We start from the raw sequence: 15356 nt of genomic DNA, 5'->3' as shown, positions 1-15356 counted from the left end.
ATAGTTCCCTCCCTCTCTCCCTGCCGCACCGCTCTACGCGCGGCCTTACTTAACCCCGCCCAGCCGCCGCAGCCTATCCTGCAGGGCGCTCCGCTCTCGCCCCGCCCGAGGACGGGGAAGACGCGCGGTGCTTCCGCCCACAGGCCGCCACCGGGCGGAAGCAGCGGATAGGAGCAAGCAGGGATTCGGGGACAAGCGAAGGGGCAGGCCCGGTCCTGCTTGGCCTCTGTGAAGACCTGGGGTTGAAGGCGCCTCCTCCCTGAGGCACTTACCGCGGACGCTTCCTTCACTGCCCGCTGTCAGCGGCACGATGTCGGCCCAAGCGAGGAGCTACAACCCCTTCGCCGAGGAAGAGGAGGAGGACGTGGCGTCGTGGTCGGCGAGGGGCAGCGGTGACGCGGGCGTCGCCGATCGGCAGCGGTACCTGCAGCAGGAGGTGCTGCGTCGCTCAGCTGCCACCGCTGACAGCACCACCCGCTCCCTCTCGCTCCTCTACGAGTCCGAGCAGATCGGCGTGGCCACCTCCGAGGTGGGTCGCGGCCCCGCGGGGCAGCGCAGATCGCGGGGGGAGGTGGAGGGAGATGGAGCGAGCCGAGACCGGAGCCATGTAGCGCCGAGGGGCTGCCCTGCGTCCCCGCCTGCAGCAGGGAGCGGCCGGCTTAAACGTGAGGGGAGGCATCTTGGGGTTGGTTTGTTTCCCCGAAAGTTGCCCGAAACACGGGGATTTAGAGTCATTCCGTGTGTCGGGGACAACACGCAGCCTGATTTTCTGTGTGCAGACGGTTTGGCTTTCGATGGAAGAAAATCGCAGTTAGATCCTCTCTATCTGTAATGCCGAGCCTGGAACTCCATTGCATTTCAGCGGCGTTTAGCGGATCGTGCGTGAATGCCTGCTCTTCAGTAGGTCCTTTGGTTAGACGAAGAGCCAGCTTCGGATAGTTGTTTGTGATCTGCTCTCTTCATCCTGATTAATCATTTCCTTCATTCTTCTGGCCTTCTTTCAGAGCAGACTTTACTCAGAGGCATCGCTCACAAAGGTCTTGTCCCCTGTGTCACCTGCTAATGGGGTGTTTCTTGAATGTCAGTAATGTGGTTACCTAAATTAACCCAAGAGCATCCACAGGCTGCAATGCAGCAGGTGCTTACGCTGAAGATGGTCCTTGGTGGCGCTTCTGCAAACTTGTGGACTTGTGTGGTGGTGAGAGCAAGTTCAGTTCTCCCTCCCCCACAAAGAAAAGAAACCACAGGTAGCTCAGTCGGGGAAGCAAAGGATAATGAGCTATATTTACAAGCAGGGTGAAATGCAGTTAATATATACAGAAATACACAGCGAAGAAAGTAATACAGAACAAAACTCCCTCCTCCGGACAGAGGAGGGTTACCCCCCGGTACCCCCCTCTCTCCCCCCACCTCCCTTTTTTTCCCAAAAAGGGTTAGAGAGAGAGAAAAGGGTAATTATTAAGGAGGAAATTCTTGTTAGGCTCAAAAGTGCATGCAGGGATTAGTTTTCTTAAGGTCAACAGGTCCTGCTGCTGTTGCTCAGAAGCAGACAGGCTGAAAGGACAGAACAGACTGGAACAGAGACAGACTCCAACTGAACTAAAACTGAAAGTTGCATTCTAACTATCTACCAATGAAATTCGTTTAGACCTATCTTTGTTTTCAAAATATTCAGCCAGAGTGTTCCAGTGCTGTCCCTTTCTTAAAGACACAGCCTAAAACGGTCACAACTTGTGATTTGTTTGTCCAGAACAGCACAAGTGAGAAACCAGGAATTTAGGCTTAATGCAGGGCTTAAATTGTCTGTGTTTGCTGCTTTATGGAGGATGGGGGAGGGAAGAACATTCACCCAGAGTTCCTGAGAGCTGGAGGGAATATGAGCACAAATTCTTTGTTTCACACTAGTGTTAGCTGCAGGCAGAATCTGCCTTTTCCCATTGCTGTGGAATAGTGGTTATGCTGCTGAATGGGAAAAGAAAATAATTGTATGTATTAACATTTTTGCCTCTTGTACTGTTAATATTAGCTGAAAGATTATTCCATCAGTATGAAGAAGGGCTGGAGCAGAGGACTGGAGCATCTCTCCTATGGCAACAGATTGAGAGAATTTGGGCTATTCAGTCGGGAGTAGAGAAGGCTCCAAGGAGACCTCATTGTGGCCTTCCACTATCTGCAGGGGGTCTACAAGAAAGCTGGAGAGGGACTTTTTAGGGTGTCAGGTAGTGATAGGACTGGGGGGAATGGAGCAGAAATAGAAATGGGTAGATTCAGATTGGATGTTAGGGAAAAATTCCTCCCCATGAGGGTGGTGAGACACTGGCACAGGTTGCCCAGGGAGGTGGTAGAAGTGTCATGCCTGGAGGCTTTTAAGGCCAGGCTGGATGTAGCTCTGAGCAACCTGATGTAGGTGTCCCTGCCCATGGCAGGGGGTTGAAACTAGAGCATCCTTGAGGTCCTTTCCAACCCTAACAATTCTGTGGATCTAAGATATTCTATTTGTGTTCATTTTCTCTAGCTATTCTGTTGCTAAATACCAGGAACATCCCAATAATGTGGAAATAGAATCCCTTCCCAATGAATATATGCTTCACAGCTGCAAATGGTTCTGCTTGCTCATTTCTCTGCCATAAACCTTTGCCTTTTGACTGTATCACACATCTGGTGCCATGCTTGTTCCAGCAAGAAGAAATGTAAATGTCAAGCTGGCAAAAGGGGCAACAGAAAGTATTCCTGGCTGCTGTTCTTAGGTGTCAGGAACCTGGCATTGCATGCTGAGCAGGACTTTATTGATGGTTAATGCTGTGGCTGACTAGCAACTCTTCTCGATTGAAATGCCCTGGAGGAAGAGGAGTGAGTGAAGAAGCTGTATGCCTTTAGAAAGAATGTACACAGATGAGGGAATGCTGTTATTTTTCCTTCAGAGTGCTGTTAAGTGTTTGATGTTTGAGTTCATCTTGGCTTGACTGGCCTCTTTTTCTGTCATTATCTGTTAGGAGCTGGTTCGTCAAGGAGAGGCACTGAAGCGCACAGAACAGATGGTAGATAAAATGGAGCAGGACTTGAAGACTAGTCAGAAGCACATAAATAGCATTAAGAGTGTTTGGGGGGGCTTGGTAAACTACTTCAAAGCCAAACCTCCAGAGAGCAAGCCAGAGCAAAATGGAACCCCTGAATATTCTGCTAACAGCAGGTAAGTAAAGGAAGCATTTTTCCATGGGACTTCTCTCCTGGCACCGTGTCTGAAGCGCCACCAAAATAATCAGAACTTGATTCTGACCAGCCAACTCCTGACAGGATGTCTGGCTCCCTTTTACTGAGGAGAACAATGCAACTTTTGTTTCTGTTTGTAGTAATAAGAATAACTTTGTATTTGTGGGAAATTAATTCCAACAATTACACAGAATGACACAAGTACTTCTTCAGAGTCTTCTGAATTACCATGCTCCCTTCACTCTTACCAGGAAATCCTGATTTGTAGCATTGTCAAGCTCCCAGTTAAATATTATCTGTATTTCTCCAGCTTCTATTAAAAGCTGTTATTAAAAAACTAGCTGCTGTGAACTTGCTGTGTCTTGCAGTGCTTGTCTCTCTTCAGCTGGGAAATTTATGTCAAGCCTGGTAATGCTTCATGGGCTGATTTCCTCCTTCACTTCCTGCTCCATCTATCACTAGAGGAAAGGAGTAGGTTGCCTTCAAGAAGATAGAATTTTGGGTTGATGTCAAAGTTTCCATGAGTTATTTTCAGCCCTAAAGCAAGCACTTCTGCTTTCACTGAAGGCAGATTCTAAGAGCTCATTTTAAAGGAATAGTATGGGTCAGGACTAACAAATTGGCAGGGTTTTTTGTATAAACTTGATAGCTGTTTTTGTTTAACAGTTTCAGAATGAGGCCTGCAGTCTATAGGAATGATTTCTTTTTATACCCTTTATTACCAGGTTAAAAGAAGCAATGCTGTCTAGTAAAGAACAAGAATCAAAATACCAGGAAAGCCATCCCAATTTAAGGAAGCTGGATAATTCAGGTTTGTTTATTTTACACTGAATGTCTGCCTTCAGCTTGGGGCAAACTTGCAGAGTGGTGAAACCCTTCATCTGACCCAGCTGCTGACTTACACTGCTGCCTAATGTCTGGAGATTTGGATCCCAGCCTTTGTGGCTTTGAATTCTAGGGGATTGTTGCCCCTAAGACTCTTATACCCACATTGAGGACATGAAATTTTTTTTGCTCAGATACAGATTTTATTTAGCTGTTTTGGGGGGTGGGAGGGGTCATGCAATACTCATAAAGACTTTAAAAGCATCCAGTGCTTCTCCTTGCACAGAGTATAGCCAAGAATCCACTCAGTGTGCAGGCAGCCTTGTCCTGTGTTTACCAAAATGCTAACTTGAATGTTCAGAGCTTCTCCTTCTAACTGTCATTTGTCATAGTTTTCAGATGTGTTTTCCTTGTTACTTCTCCTTGTAACTGTCATTTGTCATAGTTTTCAGATGTGTTTTCCTTGTTACTTCAAATGTGGGCTGTAACCTTTCTTACCAAAGTCACTACTTGCAAGGAAGCAGACTGGGTTTGGTTATTTGGTGAAGTAAGAGGGAGAAAGCAGCTGGGTATCTTTAGAGTTGTAGTTCTGTATAAGTGCTTTTTGGTAGCATTGATCTGCATTCCACTCTACATATCAGGAACAGTCTGTCCAAGAGAGGGCAGAAAGAGCTCTCTAGTGGCTTGACCTGGGAACCCCAACTGCTGGTAGAAGTTACCAACCTGCCTGCTTTGTTGCTTGCATGGCTGTTTTGTTTTGTGGTTTTTCTCACCACAACCTTGTGGAACTACAAAAGGCAGCTGAAAAAATGGAGTAACTGTAGCTGAATAACTGTTCACCTTGAGAGGTGTTCTACAGATAGTGATGTTGGGATGCTTTTGATAATTCTGCTAAAGGGTTATGTGATTACATGACAGCAGTGGCAAGATGAATTTTTTAATAGGCCTTCTACAAGTTTAAAGCCTCTTCTTGCTAACTCTTTTATTACATAATATTCTGTATTTCAAACCCTCAACAGACAATGATTTTGGCAAAGCAGATTTAGTTTCTTCAGCGCAGAGGGATTCCTACCCGAAGAACCAACATCTGCGAGCTTACCACCAGAAAATTGATAACAACTTAGGTGAGTGAGAAGAGTGAAACCATTTTCAATCTTGGACTCATAAGGCAGAGAAAATTACTAAGCAATATGTTGGTGACAAACACCTTTTTTTTTTAGTTAATGTGTGAAATTTGATACATTTTTTAGATTTAAATAAAATGAAAACAATCATATCTTTTATTAAACCCCAAACTGCTTGGATTCTGCATTTCAAAGCTATCTGTGTGGAAGAATCCAAACTTTGATTGAAGCTGTCAGATGCCTGTGGGGCAACTACTTGCAAATACTAATAGCAAATCTTACAAATGCATTTCAGGTGAAGCCAGCTGGAAACAAAGTGGCTGAGATGCCTGAAATAGTATAAATCTCCTGAGAAACTGTTGGCAACAGTGCTTTAACTCTTCTGCAACATGCTTGTGGCCTTAAAACCAGTTAGATTTTGTGCTGATCGTGAAATAAAATAGTTCCCTTGTGGGCAAATTAGAAAATCTGGAAATGGGATTTTTTCATCTAGGTTAAGTATCTTAACTGCTTAAATCTTCAGTGTGTTGACAATATGCCTGCAAGAAGCTTAAAGAAAAACAAGTGAAGTAGTGTTGCTCAGCCTAGAGAAGAAAAGACACCAGGGGGACCTTAGAGCTGCCTTCCAATACTTGAAGGGATTCTACAGGAAGGCTGCAGAGGCACTTGGCTGGAGGGTGTCTAGTGACAGGATAAGGGGGAATGGTTTGAAGCTGAGGGAGAGCAGGGTTAGAGTGGACCTTAGGAAGCTCTTCAGTATGAGGGTAGTGAGACTCTGGGATAGGCTGCCCGGGGAGGTTGTGGATGCCTCCTCGCTGGGGGTGTTCAAGGCCAGGTCAGATGAGGCCTTGAGCAGCTGAGTCTAGTTGAGAGGTGTCCCTGCTCCATGGCAGGGAGGCTGGAGCAAATGATCTCTGAGGTCCCTTCCAACCTGAACCGTTCTGTGATAATACAGTAGAAAAGTTTAAATATCAGTGCTTCTGCTCCTGGAGAAGAACGCTCACGCTGGAGCAGATCACAGGGTCATGGGCTGGAAAACCCCCCCTGCTGCCAGAGCAGGACCATAGAATCTAGCACAGGTTGCAACTATCATTTTCTAACCTGGGGTTTTGGAGAAGAGAAAGAATCCTAATGGTGTCCATGTAAGAGTGTGCTTTATACTGCTTTGATTCCTTATGACCCCTCTCTTCACCGACAGATGAGATGTCTTCTGGGCTGAGTCGTCTGAAAAACCTGGCTCTGGGTCTGCAGACAGAACTGGATGAGCAGGATGACATGCTGGATCGGCTGACCAGGAAAGTAGAGACACTGGATGTCAACATTAAAAGCACTGATAAAAAAGTCCGACAGCTTTAGAGGATTTGCAGGCATCCTGTTGTCCAGCCTCAGTTCTTCTTGGAGTTCTTCTCTCAACCAGTCCTTTCCAAAAGTCCTGGACACTATCTGCTGCTTTTTTTTTTTTCCTTTAAAATGTTATTGATTTTGTTGTCATTAAAATACAGAACCCAGCATAACACCTTCAACTTCTTAATGTACAGGGAGTAAAACCTGCCAGCACCTGGCAGTGATGTGGTGCTGGTAGCCCTGTGTTCAGCTGTGTAACTGTGGGTCACGTGTGGGGAGGAGTTTGTGATCTACAGAGCTTCAGCGTCCCTGATGAGAAAAGCAACTGCATTTCTACCTCTGTTTTGAGGAGTGGGCAGGGGGAACAGAATGTGTTGCTAATTCTGTTTACCTGCAGCTATTTTAAATTCTGAAGAAATGCTGATTTCCAGCTGTAAAGATCACTTAGAGCGAGCATTCTCTCCTGTCTCTGGAGCTTAAGGAACAAACTGTTCTGTGGAAGCTGTAAAATACCAAGGCTGTCATGCAATAATGATAATACCCTGTGCATGTTCCTTTTCCCAAGATGATTTTTAGCCAAATGGATAATCAACAAATTGTGGTTTTTATGTGTGGGTCACTAAGTGCTATCACCTTGACAGTACTCTAACTAAAGATCTCTATGTCTGCAAGAAATGTTGACTGAGAGTGACCCACAAAGTTTGGGTAACAAAATCAGGACGTAAATGTCTTTGCTCTTAAAGATTCTTTTGTGGAAATTGTTGCCATCTGCTTTTTTATTTTCTGCCCTTTCTTGGCTTGTTCACTTAGGTGACTGTTTTAGAAAGGAGGAGTTGAGCTGATAGTGCCCAAACAGACCATGGAGATTGGGTTTTAACTTAACATTTACTTCCAAAGTGACTGAGGGTTGAGCAGATGCTATGTTGGCCTAGGCAGCGTGGCTGCTTTTAAGCCACTCAGCTGTGCGTGGTTCCCACACTTCTGCTTTAGCTCAGTGGGTATGGAAAAACTCCTGCAAATAAAGAAAAGCTCCAATAGGTGTGGAGGTTTCCAGCTAGAAACTGAGCCTTCCAATTAGTTTTATTCTTCTGTATGTGCCTCTGCAGAACTCTGCTCCAGCCCAACAATAGAACAATGAGAACTTGGGGTCTGCCTTGAAGTTCTTTTGGTTTGGAGAAGCTGAGGGAGCTGTGTCAGCACTGCAATGCTCCCTACCACAAGTGACAATGACTGGCTGGGAGGAGGTCCTTGCTTTTTTAAGTTGGTGCCACATTATCTTATGAGTTAAAGGAAGACCTTGGTGTTTAGGGCTGTCAAGCTTGTATCCTTCATCCACACCCTCTGCTTTTTTGTTACCTCTAGCTCACTTGCTACAAAGCAAATCCACTTGTTGAGGAGATTAAAAAAAAAAGTTGAGCCTTTTCTCTTTTACTGTGTCTGCTGAAAGTTCACTTGGAGAGAAAGAAATCACTGCTTGGACATAGTGTTACAGGAAAAAAACTATTCCTGGAATTACTAGCAAGGTAGAAAGGTAAATTAGCTTAAGAACCTTTACTTGCTTTTTAATTTGCAGTTTGTGTCATTCCTGCTCATTTTGAGCTGTAAAAACCCCTTATTAATATCCATGTATCATGGAACTTTTTGAGTTTGATTAATTCTCTCTTCCTCTCTTAGAATATTTATGAATTACAGGATTTGATGTCTCTGGATGGTTGATATTTCCTTTAGCAAATGATAAAATCATCAGCTTCCAAAATGTTAAGTACCTGAGTGAAGGAAAACTGGAATTTTGATGATACTTCATTTAGTTTCTTAGTTGACTTTCTGCTTCTATGAAAAAGAATGACAAGATTTGTATTTTCCTTAACACCAGTGGTGGTGAAGGCTTGCACCTTAGAAAGGACACAGAAATTCTCTCCAGAACAGAGAATGCAAAAAAAGAGCACAGTAATTAACTACACTTCTTCAGTGTGCAATCTGCCTTCACCTGTATGCAACTGCTTCACAACTACATTTTTTCCAAGGGAAGACATTGCAAGTTATGGTCAGCAGAGAGAAAATGCAGCTGGAAGATCTGTCTGCCTTATGTGTAATAAGAAGTGTGGAGCTTGAATCCAAGCAAAAAAAATGAGTTGATTTAAGACTGAAGTGTGCTGCTTCTTTTATGGAAGCTATTCCCTTTCTTCCATCTCCATGTTTTCACATCACAAATTCAACATTTTGGTCAACTGTTTGGTTGCATCAGCCTTATGATATGTGTTCTGCATCCTGAATATCTCTGATGCCTTTAAAAACACAGGCAGGGAAAGGGGATTTAAAAAGAAAATTAAAAATCCCTATTTCAGCTTTGAGAATCTTGTGATCCAAAGAGCCTAGAAAAGCAGGATCTCAGCCATGGGGAAATTAGACAGAGATCTAACTTCCCATCTCTCCTAACAGTCGCATTCGCTGTCTCAGTGATGTCTGTCCTTGTGCCTTCCTGCTCTATTATATCTGAGAGCTGGGTGTCAAGAGGGAGGGGCCAGGCTCTGCTCAGTTGCACCTGTGACAGGACAAGGGGCAATGGATATAAACTACAGCACAGGAAGTTCCACCTCAACATGAGGAGAAACTTCTTCACTGTGAAGGTGACAGAGCACTGGAACAGGCTCCCCAGAGAGATTGTGGAGTCTCCTTCTCTGGAGAGTATCAAGACCCCTCTGGATGCATTCCTGTGTGACCTGTGCTGGATGCTATGGTCCTGGTCCCCTCTGGCAGGGTGGTTGGACTCAATGATCTTTGGAGGTCACTTCCAACCCCTAACATCTTGTGACCCTGTGATCTTTGGTTTGAGTTTGTTGGATTTTTTTTAATGGCCTTGTTTTAAAGAATTATTTCCTACTCTGGATTTCTTTTGTGGGGAATAGAAGTTTGTGCATAACTGAATTTCTGCGACCAACTGAATTCTCTTTCAGCTTTCATACAGATGCTTTATGCTGATAATGAACTTGAGTCTAAGTAATGTGAGACAAGGCTCTTTTGTAACAGTGATGCATTTTTGTGCTTCCTGCAGACAGGGGAAGTTTAAAGGGAAAAAAAATAACCCTAGATCATACGATTTTTGCCTTTCCAGAAAATGCCATTTTGCATGTCTTATGGAGGATGTGTAAAGTGTAGGGATTGCAGAAGAAACTGAAATTGCATTCAAATGCTAGCTTGAAGTTAAAAGTTTCTGCCTAAATACACATGTTGGCATAGAAATGAGTGTCCTTGCAGCAAAATAGCTCTGCTTAGGTTTATTCTTCTGGGCTTGAGTAGAAGTTTAATGTTAGGGTCAGAAGAAGATAGCAACAAAAAAATAAATACATTAAATCTTCTTGATAAAAAGACTTTAAAGTCTTATTTTTCCTGCTTCTGAAAAAGTTTGCAAATAACATCTGAAGAGGTTTTTAAAGTCAGGAAGTAGCAGATCCTTTAGAACAGATAGATATTCTGAAAACAGCAAGGAGAAAAACCTGAAGAAATGGGAATAACCAGTGTCTGACCAGCAGATTCCTAGGTGTATTTGGTTATTAGGTTTTTTTACATCTCCTGAGCACTGAATTAAATATTGTACCAAATGTCATGTAGCTGAATTTTATGATGCACTATGAAGGTTTGTTGCTGTGCTGAACTCTTGTCCTGCTGAAACTGGGACACCGTATGGCGTCAGCGTTGGCTTTCATTGTGAATTTTGTCTGCAGTATTTTGCTGCCTGGTAGGTTTTGTGCAGTGATGTCATTTGTTGAATGGTGAAAGAGGAAATACTTCCCAACCACTCTGCCTTCTGAACAAACATTATTTTGTAAGCATTTTTACAAGCATGGTATCTTAAGAGCTGTGTTCATTTTGACTTGGAAAGACATGGGGCTTGATTTTCAAAATCACAGGCAGGGATTATTTGTGTCTATGGCTTTGGTTTCAGTAGTGTGTTAATTCTGTGCCACTTTTTATACAAGATAAACTGAAAGCTTTTTCCTTTTATTGAAACACTAAACTGCAGTTTAGCAGCTTAGGAGACTGAACACAATGAGTGTCAGTAAGATGATCAATAAAGGTGCTTACTGTTGATGGAGAGTTTTCCCCTTTATTTTCCCAAATTCTTTGGTTGCTACTTCCTTACACAATTCTTCAAAAAAGGACTTGGGGGTGCTGGTGGAGGAGAAACTGGACATGAGCCAACAGCCTTTGCAACCTACCCAGAAGGCAAATGGCATCCTGGGCTGCATCAAAAGCAGTGCAGCTAGCAGAATGGCAAAGAAGGAAAAGGCATGCTGTGTTATTTGGTGAGGGGGAGGGAGGAAGTGAGAAATCAGAGCAGCTGTTAACAGCTGTCTGCTTATATCCACCCATTCTAACCTCCCTCCCAGATAAACAGATCAGTTAAGTTGCTGAACTTAAGGAATCTGGCATTTTTTTCTGGTTTCTTGTGTTCCATTCTCTTACTGACAAAGCCATCCAGTGGGTGTGACACCAACGGTAGGAGGACCTTCTGACGTCACACTCCATTCTAGACTACTCTGTACTGGTGCACTGATCAGTCTTGGGTTTGTGTTAGGTGTTTGCCCAGGGAGGTTGTGGATGCCCCCTCCTTGAAGGTATTCAAAGCCAGGTTCGATGAAGCCTTGAGCAACCTGGGCTAGTGGGAGGTGTCCCTGCCCATGGCAGGAGGGCTGGAACTGGATGATCTTTAAGGTCCCTCTTAAACATGCTTCAAGGAGGTTTCTAATGCAAGTATTTGGGATGACTGCTATCCAGAAGAACGTGTAGCATGGAGCTTCTAGTGATGCAAGACCAAGTACAGCTTTATTTACAGACAATTCAACAAATGAATACATGAGCTCAACTTTCATGTCTGCACAAGGGAGTCTTCACAGCCTCAGAGCAGAAAAGACCAGCTCCTGTGGACATGCTCAGTCTAGCAAGTGATGGTATGCAAGTGTGTGATTAGGTATGGAAGTGTTAAACAGCCCAAGTTGAGTTGAGTCAGGCAAGAACCACTGCAGCTACACGTGGCTGCCTGCGGGGCAGCTGTGCAGAGGGGAAACCTAAAGCTGATCCTAAGCTTTGTCCAGAAGATTAGCATTTGTGTGGAGCTGCATTTCATGAGTAACCATTCAGAAGGCTTTCCCCATACACCTCCACTCCCTTCCAGCTTTAAAAACGTTTCACATTCACCTTGAAAATGCCTGTTTTGTAGCCTGCCTTCTTGCCCAGGCAGAGGGAAAAACTCAGAATCTGTCACTGCAAATCCATAGTTAAGATATCAAAGCTGTGTGTTCCTTACAAAAAAGTTCTCCTCATATCCAAAGAGAAAAGAAATGCAAGAACACAAACTCAATGCACAGCTCTGAAGATGGGACCTCTGTCTATTGCAGGTCCATATAAGGCAAGAGAACACAGTGCTTTGTTCGGCCACAGCTAGTATGACTTTAGAAGGTGCCTTTTAAAACTCCAAGGTTCTCTTCTAATTCTTTTAGAGAAAAACTGGCAACAGCACTAAACAAGAAAAAGGAAACATGATGATCTATGCTGAGCTTTAGAAGCCAATGCATCACACAAAGCAGGCACATCTAGCTATGAAATCCACTATTTTATATATAAAGCTGGTTGAAGTTTGAAATCTACCTACCATGTATTTGGCCAAAAGGAGCCCTGTGTAAAAGCAGACAAGTTTTTGACAGGAACATTTATTAAACAAAACTGATACCAATGCACAGGTCAAGTTAATACACCCTAATAAAAAAAAAAAAACCAACCACCAAAGCACCTTGGTCGAGACCAAAATTATCTTCGCTTCTGGAAGATGTTGCCACGGCCCATCCCACGACCTCTTCCCCTTGCAGCCACTGCAGAAAGAAAACATCAGGGATGAGTTTGACACAGCAGCATGCTGACCTCAACAACTGACAAACAGAACAAACAACACTCAAAGCCCTCTTGCTTAGAAGCAAGGAAATGAGACTTCTCCATTCAGTTCAGAAAGTTATATGAATGCAAGAAGATTTCTGTGAGGACTAATGGTCTTGCTCCTCAGAAGAGATGCAGTGAATGCTCTCCTGCTCTGTGCTCCTCCTCAGCTGACACACAAATCTCTATAGCCCAAGAGATTTAAACAGTGCAGGCTCTGCAAAACTCAGCATGTTTCAGCAGATGCTGCTCACTAGGTAACCCTGCTGCATTTACTAAGGTTAACCAAGGACTCTGCAGCCCTTGATTCCTCAATCTCGTTCTAAGCAGATTACTCCCCTGAGAAAGGTACTAGTGAAAGTAAACTGCAAAGTGGCTGACAATTGCAGCTTCCCAACAGCTTCAGCTGGAAAAACAGCTGGATCCTTCTCTAGGTTTTCCAAACAGCTAGCAGCCACAACCACAGCAAAAGAGATGAAGTTTTACATAAAGGCTTCATGTACCAAGACTACTCACTAGATATAAATTATTGTAGCATCAATAGTATCTATTCTGGTAATTGGACAGTTCAACTCCCACCACAGGATGAAATACACAGAAACCCAAAATATTAACCAGCAACCTTGCAGTTTCTTATAGTTTACAATTCTCAGTGAGGAAGATGAGAGGTTGGAAGGGTCCTCAAAAGGTCGACTCCAACCCCCAATCTTCTACAGCAAAAGTGGACACACAGAGCCACAAGCAGCATACACACCTTGGGCTTTGAGAATAGCTGCTTTCCCTCGGCCAGCACCCGAGCCCTGGTTTTTATTCTTCATGCTCTTTAGCATGGGAGCATTCTTCAGCATGTCTGGTAAAATGAGAAACCGTATCTTGCTGCCCCTGATGTACACCTGCTCCAGCTGTGCCACTCTGCCGTCTCTGTACGTCACCGTTATGTTGGACATCTGGAAGGCAAGCATCAGTCAGTGCTCAGAGACCCCTCTAACCCACTTCTGTGTGCCTGGTCCTTTGGCCTGCAGAATACACAGCCAGGATTCCAGGATCAAACACAAAGACTTCCCAAGCACACTGCTTTCTCAGCTGCAGTTGTGACACAAGGCAGCCAGGACCATTTGAACGTACTCCCAAGCCTGCTGCTATTCAAGCAGGCCCAGGACTTTTGCTTTCTCTCCCCTAGCTGCAAATTAGTTTAATTAGATTTGATTCAATATGAGAAAACAAAACTAACAATTTTAATAAAGCAATCCTAGTCCTTACTATTAAGGACACATTTTGATTTCAAGAATGACTGGCCTAGTGTCAATCCAAATTAAGCCTTCTTAGGATGCATAAAGTAAGAAGCATTAAAAAAAGCTTGAACTGCTTAACTGAAGGCTCATTTATTTTTATGTTCCATGCCTTTAAATAAAGAACTCCAGGAAAAACATTCACAGAATCAAATCGCAAGAACCCTGACAGGAACGCCCAATCCAACTCTGAAACTGGAAAGAAAGTGCTCTGGCCTCTTCAGAGCACTCAGTAATCCTGAATCCATTTCACTATTGTAAGAGCATACAGCTTTCTCTATCCTGAGACTAATGGCAATGGCTTTTTAACCACACTGCCAACAAGCCAGCTATCAGCCTTTCCAGGCACAGACCAGACAGCCTTCCCTGTGTGCTTCTGAAGCAGGGGTACCTGACAATTCATGTTGTCTTCAGCTTCAATGAGTTTGCCTCGGTAAACTTCTCCTGTATTGGTCTCACATGTCACAATGTGGCCTTCAGCCTCATGCAGGACTTTAATGGGCACTCCAATAGACATGTTTGCAGTGCTGTGGCTCTACTCCTGAGGCAAGAAAAAAGCAACAAAGGTCATCATCACAACGAAGTTGTAGATTAAGTTTTACTTACACAGCCCATAATTTTTCCTAGTGTAAAGCACTCTCTTGCCCAAAGGTATCTCATGCTGTGGCAAGACGTTAATAAAACCTCTCTAGAAAAATCCCCACAGGAAGAAATGATCAGCACGTTTTTCCCAGGTCTCTTCTGATCTAGGAAATTCAGTTGTAAACACCCGATACTCGACCACTCGTACAGGCAGGTGCATTTCGAACAGAAATAGCCCCAGGTGCATCCCATGACGGTACAACCAACCTGGTTCCTACCAGGTAAGCCAGACCTGCGTGTAGCATTCCCACAGGCTCTACCACCAGGGAACCAGCTCGCACCACACGCTGCAACCATTACCCTCCTTTACTTGAAGGCGGCCAGCCGTGCCCCAGAGGAGGGCCCCTGCCAGCGAGGAGGCCCACCCCGAGAGACCCAGCAGAGCCTCTGAGGCCTGCACAGGCAGACGGCCGCCCCACCACGGCTTCACCCCCTCAGGGCCAGGTGCCCTGAAGAGCCCACAGACCCCGAAGGATACAGCACAGCTCAGATGCTTCCTCCAGCGTCTGAAAGACGAAAACGGCCCTAGCGCTGCCAGGTACAACCCCACTCAAGGCCAGTTCCCCAGCACTCACCGACCGCCTCAGCCTGGGCCCGCGCTCACTCCTAATGGCCTCCGGCAGCTTCCCGCCGTGCACTGCGCGCCGGAACCGGAAGGGGGCAGCGGAGGCACAGCCCCGCCCCGCGCTGGGCCGTGCGGCCTCGGCTCTGCGGTTCCGCCGCAGCTCTGTCCTGCCGGCCGGGAGCGGTCCCGTTCCACCGGCGGTGCCCCGCTCCGGGGCAGGGCTGGCTGCCGGCGCGCACCGCCCTTCCGTGCCCTCCCCAGGTCACGCCCTGGTCTTCGGTGCCGCGTTTCCCGCCTGCCGTGTCATGCTCCTGGCCACCGACGCACCTGATCGCCACCGTCCACACCGCAGCGACGGCGCGGGGCAAACGCCCCGGGGCCCGGCCCCCTGCAGCGCCCGCCTCCGCGTCTGCCTCCGGGGCCGGGAGG

At 45.4% G+C, this 15356-nt stretch overlaps 2 protein-coding genes across 2 annotated transcripts; one reads left to right on the top strand and one right to left on the bottom strand.

Annotated features, from left to right (window-relative positions):
- The first annotated feature begins 135 nt into the window (after nt 1–135).
- Nucleotides 136–10590, top strand: SNAP29 (synaptosome associated protein 29). Its single transcript, XM_068157252.1, has 5 exons — nt 136–529; nt 2994–3190; nt 3936–4021; nt 5055–5159; nt 6358–10590. The coding sequence occupies exons 1-5, from the start codon at nt 311–313 to the stop codon at nt 6513–6515; spliced, it is 765 nt and encodes a 254-aa protein (XP_068013353.1). The 5' UTR covers nt 136–310; the 3' UTR covers nt 6516–10590.
- Nucleotides 10591–11308: 718 nt separating this feature from the next.
- Nucleotides 11309–15217, bottom strand: SNRPD3 (small nuclear ribonucleoprotein D3 polypeptide). Its single transcript, XM_068157254.1, has 4 exons — nt 14938–15217; nt 14112–14261; nt 13186–13378; nt 11309–12370 (listed from the first exon to the last, which is right to left on the bottom strand). The coding sequence occupies exons 2-4, from the start codon at nt 14235–14237 to the stop codon at nt 12309–12311; spliced, it is 381 nt and encodes a 126-aa protein (XP_068013355.1). The 5' UTR covers nt 14238–14261; nt 14938–15217; the 3' UTR covers nt 11309–12308.
- Between the last annotated feature and the right edge of the window lie 139 nt (nt 15218–15356).

Source organism: Melanerpes formicivorus, unplaced genomic scaffold (assembly GCF_026170545.1).
Source record: "Melanerpes formicivorus ecotype bairdi unplaced genomic scaffold, bMelFor1.0.p_v2 SCAF_36, whole genome shotgun sequence".
Classification (NCBI taxonomy): domain Eukaryota; kingdom Metazoa; phylum Chordata; class Aves; order Piciformes; family Picidae; genus Melanerpes; species Melanerpes formicivorus.
The sequence above is the reverse complement of the archived record's forward strand: the minus strand, read 5'-3'. Positions and strand labels throughout refer to the sequence as shown.

Excerpts from the sequence above, each read along its gene's own strand:
- SNAP29 (XM_068157252.1), top strand. The coding sequence starts at position 311 with ATGTCGGCCCAAGCGAGGAGCTACAACCCCTTCGCCGAGGAAGAGGAG. Across the intron at positions 530-2,993 it reads TCGGCGTGGCCACCTCCGAG|GAGCTGGTTCGTCAAGGAGA; the intron begins GTGGGTCGCGGC and ends ATTATCTGTTAG. Across the intron at positions 3,191-3,935 it reads GAATATTCTGCTAACAGCAG|GTTAAAAGAAGCAATGCTGT; the intron begins GTAAGTAAAGGA and ends CTTTATTACCAG.
- SNRPD3 (XM_068157254.1), bottom strand. The coding sequence starts at position 14,237 with ATGTCTATTGGAGTGCCCATTAAAGTCCTGCATGAGGCTGAAGGCCAC. Across the intron at positions 13,379-14,111 it reads AAGACAACATGAATTGTCAG|ATGTCCAACATAACGGTGAC; the intron begins GTACCCCTGCTT and ends CTTGCCTTCCAG. Across the intron at positions 12,371-13,185 it reads AGCTATTCTCAAAGCCCAAG|TGGCTGCAAGGGGAAGAGGT; the intron begins GTGTGTATGCTG and ends TTCTTTCTGCAG.